Source organism: Schistosoma mansoni (assembly GCF_000237925.1).
Source record: "Schistosoma mansoni, WGS project CABG00000000 data, supercontig 0254, strain Puerto Rico, whole genome shotgun sequence".
NCBI lineage: Eukaryota > Metazoa > Platyhelminthes > Trematoda > Strigeidida > Schistosomatidae > Schistosoma > Schistosoma mansoni.
Window position 1 is genome coordinate 112,917 of NW_017386117.1, and position 9,941 is coordinate 122,857.

General features: G+C 34.8%; 1 protein-coding gene across 1 annotated transcript; it reads right to left on the bottom strand.

Annotated features, from left to right (window-relative positions):
* Window positions 1-1,091: 1,091 nt before the first annotated feature.
* Smp_134110 (hypothetical protein) lies at window positions 1,092-5,400 on the bottom strand (the record flags this gene model as incomplete). Its single annotated transcript, XM_018790876.1, has 3 exons — window positions 1,092-1,264; window positions 3,723-4,080; window positions 5,365-5,400. The coding sequence occupies 3 exons, from the start codon at window positions 5,398-5,400 to the stop codon at window positions 1,092-1,094; spliced, it is 567 nt and encodes a 188-aa protein (XP_018647380.1).
* Between the last annotated feature and the right edge of the window lie 4,541 nt (window positions 5,401-9,941).

The window sequence follows — 9,941 nt, forward strand, 5'->3', positions numbered from 1 at the left end:
GTTATAAGTATCAATCACTCTTGAAATACAACAATGTATTCACGTAAAGTATCACTTACAAAACGTATTCTCACCTGATTCCATTCCAAAAACAGTAATTTTTCTATTTATTTAAACACATAAATGTTGGAACACTGGGCACCAGATATATATGCGCCACACAAATCAAATGAGATTTGTGTGAGGGCTGTGATACTGCCCAGGTGCCCAAATTGTAACAGGTGGTTTTCTTAAGGGGACACACGGAGCCTTTGACCGCAAGATCTGATCCACGAGGTAGTGGAGCATCGTAAGGAGATGCAGTCCCATGGTAGCAAGTGACCGACGATCGATTCATACGCCATTTGTTCCCTCAGGATACTGGAGCCAGTCCATGTGCACTATTGGTTTGAAACCAGGGTTTTCCAACTCCCCTAGGTGGACTCGCCGTATCCACCAACCTGATTAAAGCGCTGTACGTTGGCTTTTCGTCCACTCAATTTGGTAAACAACAGTAATGCTACAAGAGAGCAGTGAGTAAGACTTCCCTTGTAGAAGCTATATACGCGTGGCTATGTGAGAGCATTTAGAGAGGGAGAGCGGACTCTCCTCACTCTCGACCGTACCAGGGCATTTGGGGGCAAAATTAATAAACTAAATAGAGAATAAAACTCCGTTGAAATATGAAAAAAGTAAAATAGAATTTGAAAAGGAAAGTCGTATTCTAACAAATTACCATAATGATCATTAAACATTTATATGATGTAATAAATTATTCTTTATAATAATATAACAGGTCTTATTATTAAACTAACACATTATTACCAGTATGGATTGATGTTTATATATTTTTGAAGAGATCAGGAGGAAAAATCTGGAATTCTAGTAAAATTGTATATGAAGATGTCAAAAATGGAGCTATGAAAGACTACACATAATAAAATGATGAAAGATAAAAGTTCAATGCAAAATATCACATAAATAGTTTAAACTACTTAATTACAATAATAAGTAGTGTGAATAGAGTATAGAGTATTTTTCGGAAAAATCATGACAATTTGACGTGATGATAAATTTCTGATAAAATATTTTAATATAAATGCAATTAAGGTTTAAATTTTTTTTGCTAATATAGATTGACTCTTTGATGTTAGTGGAGGTATTGGTATATCATTATCTTGAAGTAATTGTTCCAATTCACCAATACGTTTCAATGAAATATTTTGAGCTTCTTTTAATGATTTCACATTTCTTTCATGTGTAGCAGTAACAGAAACGATAATAGCTGAAAGACAATACGATATGTTGAAACAAAAAAAATTGTAAATTAAATCTAGAAAGTCTGTGGTTTACAATTTTACATCAGTCAGTCACAACGTAGAACTTCGTACTTACGTACAACTGTTCGAGTTGCCATACTAGAATATGATTCATAGTTCTAGAACCATTTTTCCAAAAATACCAATAAATTTTGTTATATGAAGTCGGTTTTGATTTTAGAATATATTTTATCATCGATAATTTGTTTCTTACTAAAAAGTTTAATTAAATTGCACCGAAATGCCCTGATACGACCGAGAGTGGGGAGAGTCCACTCTCCCTCTCCAAACGCTCTCACATGGCCACGTGTATATAGCCTCTGTCAGGAAAGTCTTAATCACTGCCTTCTCATGATGGGCGTGTTGTTTACGAAATTGAGAGGACGGAAAGCGTATGTCCGGTGCTTTAACCAGGTTGGTGGACACGGTGAGTTCACATAGGGGAGTTGGAAAACCCTGATTTCAAACCAATGGTGCATATGGGCTCCAGTATCCTGAGGCAACAAATGGCGTATGAATCGATCGTCGGTCACCTGTTACCATGGGACTGCATCTCCTTAAGATGCTCCATTGCCTTGTGGATCAGATCTTTAGATCAAATACTCTGGGTGTGGCCCACTAAGTAAACCACCTGTTTCGGTTTGGGCACCCGGACACTATAAAAATCCTCACACAAATCTCATTTGATTTGTGTGGCGCATATATATTTGGTGCCTCTTTGTACCAACATTTATGAGCTTAAATAAATAAATTATAAACACATTCACTAGTTGGTACTCGTCCCTAAGGTGTATTTAGAATGTTTAGAGAACTGTTGTTATACGGATCATCAATTGTCATAGCCTAATATGTTGTTATTGAGCTATAGGACTCAGGTTTGACCTTCTGTAAGATATTACGTTATTTAATTAGTCATTCGTAATCACTATAAATAGAATGAATTATTTATTAACTAGTTTATGATAGAATCAAGGATTTGTAGAGTCTTCTAAATACAAGATCACATTACATCTTAAAGATTAAGGATCACTGATAAGTTAGTTTTCCTGATTTGAATATCTTCTACCATGGCCACTTACAATGAACTCAAGATCGATGCAGTAGATTTCTTTTATTTCTGAACAACAATATTGTGTTATAGATAAGATTATGGTACTTTTAAAAATAATAATATTTAGAATACATAGTACAGTTATGAAATTAAAGTTATCTTATAGGAAAGATTAGATGTCCATTGTTTTCTCGTTTTCTCTTTCCTTTTAGAATTTCAGTTAAACTATGAAATCACTGATGATGATCATTAAATTGAACTGTCATGTTAATAATCTAAATTTATTGGTTTAACAACTAATAACGAAAGTTATCAGAAGGGGGTTTTGTGGATATAATAGTAATTTTAATAGTTGAGATCATGAGTCAATTGAAGCTAGACCATCATTGAAAACCTGGAAGCACTGGACGGCCGTTTCGTCCTATCGTGGTACTTCTCAGCAGTGCGCATTCACGATCCCGCCTCTCGAGATATGCTTCGCTGTAAATATTCATCATCTAATTTATTTTTTCCATTATCACGTACAATGTTCTATTAAGATAAATTAAATTTACGATGACACTGATTTTTCCTGTTTATTTTTGAAAATTTCTGATCTCATTTAATGAAACGATAAGTTTAGACTGATTGATTCAGAGTTTTCCATAGTTGATATTTTTAGTTCCAAGGATTAGACTGATATGATATTGGTGATTACTTAACTCAAACTTACCCAATAAATTCAAGACTGTAGTTAGATTCAGGTTAAACTGTCAACATTTTATGGAAGTGTATAAGTACAGATAGTCAACCATAGGTATGGTTGAGGAGTCCCACAATGAGACGAAACGGCTGTCCAGTGCTTCCAGGTTTTCCATGATGATGTGGCTTCAATTGACTCGTGATTTCAACTATATATATATATTGTGGGACTCCTCAGCAGTGCGCATCCACGATCCCGCGTCACAAGATCCGAACTCAGGACCTGTCTATCTCGCATGCGAGCACTTAACCACTAGACCACTAGGCTGGCATTCAACAGTGTTAATGTCTAATTTCAACCAATCCACGAAATTGAGCAACCGTTCACCAATGTCTTCAGTGAATTGATATCTCACAACAGACCTGGTTGAACTCCATTAAATTGGTTAAAGTTAGACATTAACACCTTTGAATGCCGGCTCGTTCAGTGGTCTAGTGGTCAAGCACTCGCGCGCGAGACTGATAAGTCCTAGGTTCAAATCGTTCGAGTTGGGATTATGGATACGCACTACTGAGGAGTCCCACAATAGGATGAAACAACCGTCCAGTGCTTCCACGTTTCCCATGGTAGTGTAGCTTAAACAGTTTTACCAACTTTAATATAATAAAACAACTAAACTATTCAAACTTACAATTAACAATACGTATAACACGCCAAAGACGAAATAATACTAATAAACCAGCAGCATCAGCAATTGTTGTATGAATTGATTGTTCAACATCATCCATGGAATATTCTTCCGCTAACTTAAAATCATCATGAGAAGTTTTAAATTCTATAACATGTCGATGTATATTATATGTATCTACTGTAAAACTAATAATACATACAAATACATCTAATAATTCAATCCATTGATAACGATAAAATTTTATACCATATGTCCATAATTTAATTGGTATCTCTATTAGAAATAATGATATAATCATATAACTCATACATTCAAATATAAATGAGATTAAATTTAAACGATTACGTAATGGGCATGGCTTGAATATGATATAGAAAGGAAACAAAAAAAAGAAAAAGGGGAGAGGTAAATTAGTATTGGGTTACATTATTGTTTATGTATGATATAGTTTTAAAAAAACACAACTTAAATGAAGATGATGGAAATATACTGGGTTATTTAGTTTTGAATGTTTGTTACAATCGTTCCTTGAGGTTCTATCGTGCCAGACAGTTCAATTGAACGATAGTAAGACTAATAGTAGCAAACTGAAGCTCTAAGGGAGAAGTCCTACTGCTGACTGTACAGAAGTGTGACGACAGCAAGGTGTTTCTTTCAGTAAACGAGCATAGTAGCGATGCCTTCCCATAAGAAGGGGTGGGGTTAGAAAAGGTCACCACCAAAATACACACCTCGTCTTATCCAATAGATTTGGGTCTCGGGCGGTAAGGTCCAAACAATTACAGAGGTAACACGGAAACTACTCACAAAAACGTCATGTGTGACCGACTTCAAGCAGTTGTCTCTTGGGTACTGCGGTCACGCTCTCAGGTTACTAAGATCACCTCTAACCCGATTTCTTTTTCAACTGCCACTAGAAGAACCCTCCGACGGTGTGGCAACCCGGAAGTGATAACCGCTTACATACCTTTAAAAGCACTGAAGATCACTGTATTTATAATCAATCTCCGTTCAATCAACGAAATGAAAGACATTGGTCTAGACAAAAGACTTCATCGTTATCAGCCAGTCAGTCAGCTACAATGTAGGACCAGACATATATATGCATCGGTCCAAGTTGCCATACCTCGTTAGCACAACAAGATGAACACCGGATTCATAGAAGTAGTTAATTTAGTGGTGGTAATATATAAAAGGTAGGCTGTATATAAGGATATAGTATAGGAAGGAAGACAGATATGAGGCAATTTTAATCTGAAGGTTTAAGGGAAGATAAAGAGTGTATACACTTACGCCATTGTGATCGATTCTGAGCCATGTCACACAGAGTCTCCAACCATTGGTTACGATAGTCGTGCAGGCCGCAAACAAGTAGTCTGCATCTACTAACACGGTTCAGACTAAAAGTTAGTGACTTCAAGCACTGATGCCACGTTTTGGTTTGGTCGCCCCTAACTTTCTTTCAACCATACCCTACACTAGTCAGCATAGCGCGTCGTGGTAATCGGTGTTCAGTCAATTGTATAAAAGAATCCTAATGAAATTGTATGAAAGTTTCTCAGAGGATTAGAGCGAATATCAAATCTATTTAATAGTTCACCTTCTAAACTATTAAAAACCATCTATACATTCAATATCATACTGAATTTTGTTTCATTCTCTCTGATGGTTTATCCATTTTTGTAAAACTTCCTTTTTTCATACTAATAAACTACAATAACAATGAAGATTCATTATTTATTTTTTTAATTTTAATGTTTAACTTCTCTCTCTCTTTATATATATAACATTGATTAAATAACCTAAAGTTTCCTATAGCACCCCCCCCTCAAAAAACAACAAAAAAACAACTTTGTAGATATAAATTCGTGCATCAAAATGATCTCATATTGACCTAAATTTTCAGTATTCAAATTGGGGTTTATTTTTCTTTCTTTTCCCCCTATTTTGTTCAAATTCATTAAAACTTTAAAAAAAACGGATTATATAGAAATAGGAAAAAAAGAAAAGAATAAAAAAGAAAAAATGAAAAATAAAAAAGAAGAAAATCAAAAAGAAAAAATCGAAAAATAAAAAGTCAAAAATGAAAAAATGAAAAAAGAAAAAAATCAAGAAAAGACAAAAAATCGAAAAAATAGAAAAATTATGTAGCAACGGGGAAAAGAAATTTGACCGAGAAAATAATAATAAATTAGAGAAAAATATTCTTCTTATTTTTTTCTCTACTTTTTTCTTCACTTTTTTATTATCTCATCATCACCTTAATTTTTGTTTGTTTTTTGTTTTGTCGATAAATAATTAAAAAAAGGGTACTGAAATAGAAAACATTTTTTTTGTATTGTAGTATAAAGATGAATAATGATAAACTCGTTAGTAACTAGAAACTAGTTATGATTAATAATAGTTCATTATTACCATTATTATTATTATTATCATTATTATTATTATTGTTAATCACCTGAATAATACAAATTAAATAAATGAGGGGTGTCTTCTTTTTTTAAGGGAATGTTGTCCTTCTTCTATTATTGCTTTGAGTTCATTTGAATAATTCAATGTAAAGAAATAAGGTAATTAAAAGAACAAAAAAAGAGAAAAAATGAGGAAATCAAATGAAACATTTGGTTGTTGATAAATTTTCAATTTTTTATAGTTGAAAGTATGGGTCAATTGAAGCTAGACCACCAAGGAAGACTTTGAAGCACTAGACGGCCGTTCCTTCATATTGTGAGACTGCCCAGCAGTGTGCACCCACGATCCCTCACTCGCGAGATTCGAGCCCAGGAACTATCAGTCTCGCGCTAGAGCACTTAACCTCTAAACAACTGAGTCGGCATCCAACGGCGTTAATATCTAACTTCAACCAATCTACGAAGTTGAGCGACACATCCACCAATTGTCTTCAATGAACTGATATCTCACAAAAAACGTGATTGTACTCCACTGGTCAATGCTTCTCACTAGGACTCCATGAAGTACTTCTTGAAGTCAGTCTTCAGTGAGCATATGATTATTATTATCAGAAGGGGTTTTGTGGAGATTTCAGTATTTTCATAGTTGAAAACATGAGTCACACCATCGGATGCTCGCTCACTGGTCTATCGGTTAAGTGCACTGTCGAGAGACTGGTAGGTCCTGGGTTCAAATCTCGCGAAGCGAGGTCGTGGGTGCTCACTGGTGACGAGTCCCGCAATAGGATGAAACGGCCGTCAAGTGCTTCCAGGTTTTCCTCGGTGGTCTAGCTTCAATTGACTCATCCTTTCAACTAAGAAAATTCTGAAATCTCCACAAATACCCTTCTAATAATAAAAATCTTAATTTCTTTAGTCTAAATGAGATTGTTATATTTATTTGATAATTTATGAAAAATTAATCAAGCTTAATGTACTTATTTTAAATAGTAGAAGTAATAATCATAGTGTGTGGTGTGGGTCACTTATATCCACATAGGTAGTATATAATGATGGTCGAGTATTGTATGTAGTCAGACGTTAACACCACTAGATGCCAGCTCACTGGTTTAGAAGTTAAGCGTTCACGCGCGAGATCGAAGGTCTTGTGTTCGAATCCTGCATACGGAATCCTGGGTACGCGATGCTGAGCAGTCTTACACCAGGACGAAATGGCCATCCAGGTTTTCCATTGTGGTCTAACTTTAAATGACCCATGAATTCAACCATTAAATCATTAAAAAACCCCACAAAACCCTCTTCTGATAATAATCATTGTATAACCATGCGGAACGATGAAACTTCTCACAAAAGACGTAAAATTGTTTTTAAATAATAATGTTACTAATGAGTCTAGAAAAAAAAGATGTTAAGTATTTTCAACAGAAACTTCCACTTTAAGGTTTCAAATTGCAAAGCCGTTGAGCAGGTTTATACTACTCAAAATGTATTTCTAGATAAGTAAGTAATTATATTCTAAATTTTGATGTAGGTTTGTTCTCTGAGCTGGATGGTTTGGTTGTGGGGCTTTCATCGTCCTTTTGAACGACATTATCATCACAAACGTCGGGTAGAAGTGAAGTGTTTGAATTTCTCTACACGTGATTCACAGCTTGTTCTGTGCACATCCAGCTCAACGAACAAACCTACATCAAAATCACCCACCTGAGCTACAAATCTTCTCCACTATATTCTAAATTTTCTAACTAGTATACTAAATATAAGAGAAAGTTTTCCATTTCTTTACTTATAAAGATTTCTGTATAACAAGTAGCCTGTGTCTACCATATTCTTTCTCCGTATTCACTATGTAACGTATTTTTCATACTAAAAAATATATTAAGTATAGTGATAGTCTTTCTATACATAATGTGGTGTGGGCTACTTATATCCACACTAGTAATATATAACGATGGTCGGGCATTGAATGTATTTCAGTAGAAGATCGATAAGGAGAGAACGGGAATGGAACGCAATTGGTATGAAAATGCATGAACAATAATTATCGGAGACTATGGGCTGATATTTGCAGAAGGAACAATCAAGATTAAGACAATTGATTGATAGTTTGCAAATTAACTGTTTACTGTATGGTTGTCAGATTTTAGTGAGATAGTCCCCACTCGTGTTCTTGTTTACTACATTAGGAGATGTAAAATATTAAATCCAATAGCAGTATTTTCTATCACTTTTATTTTAGTTAAACTTGCTTTGAATTCAATACGTCAACTTTATTTAAATGAATTCTAAGATGATCCAGTATGATTGATGGACTGATTCTTTTCTCTATTTTGATAAACTTTTAAATTAGGAATTTTCCAGAATATAAACTTATCTTATAAGTGGTTTATATGTTTCTTGGAATATCTTTGAATGCCAAGGGTTATTGAAGAATTCTGTTATTCATATATTTAACCCTTTAGTAATGGACACCTATCAGCTCAATAAAGATGAAAGGCACAAATTCCAAATCCCTTAGTTGGCAGTTACTGCTTAGACAACTTCGTTAAGTTTAATTGATTATATAGTGAAATCATTAATTCAGCTCTATTGGTGATAACCAATTTACCGCTTCCATACCCGGATTCCGTCAGTGACAACTTTTTATGAAATCAGTCAATAAGGAGTGTACGATTACATTTTATATTGGCATACATTACCAGCGTGTCACACTCTAAGATCTCTAGTTTCTAGTGAAACTCCAACTAATATCCAACTACGACAAAATCATATATTAATTAGATGAGTATCAAAGGAACCCTTTAAAGTTAGTAATAAGTGAATAAGATAGGTTTAATTTATGAAAATATAAAGGAAATATTAGTTTAAAAGTATGTTTGGATTTTGATTACTATCTAAATGAAAAGTCCCAGTTAACCTAGAAGGAGGTTGTAAGAAAGCTAAAGATGATTGAACCGGGATACAGAATCGGTCCATGATGAAATTAACTGATGATTTAAGCTTTCAAGATACACACAGACAATTTGATTGATGTATATATGATAATTATAACCAAGGCGAATCGATTGATGAAGTAGTGAAACTTCATCAATTGAGATGGCTGCGACACGTGTTACGTATGCCCAACCAACGACTACCCCGACGTGCAATGTTTCATGGTGTACGAGTAGGTTGAAAGAAAGCTAGGGATGGCCAGACCAAAACGTGGCACAAATCCATGAAGTCACTGACAGTTGGACTGAGCCATGTTGGTAGGTGTAGATCACCAGGTTGGGATTCGTGAGATGATAGCAATCGATGGTTAGAGACCTTGAATGACATGGCTCAAAATCGTTTGCAATGGAGCAAGTGCATCCACTCTTTGTGTTCTACCAAATTCTAATTTTCTGACTTCTTCATGTTCCTATCCTCTTTCTCTTTCCAAATTTATTTCACTGGATTATACTCCTTCAATAACATCTTCAAACATTAATCTTTCCGATTACTGCTTATACTCTTACTACTTCTACCACTATGGGATTTGAGTTGACAACTGGATCTGTGTGCTAATGTGGTATGGCAACTCGAACTGATGTACGTACGTACGAAGTTCTACCTTGTGACCGACTGACTGACTGACTGATTATAACCAAGGTTGATAGAATTTCGGGCAACATGTTTCGAAATTCGTAGATATAGTGCAGATACACACATCATTAGTTTTCTTCTGTCTGTCAATTTTCTCCCGTCTTCTTCAACAAGTCGTTTTCTCCTGTTCCAATCATCTCTATGTTCACTACTTGTTAATACCATCGATTTGATTATAGTT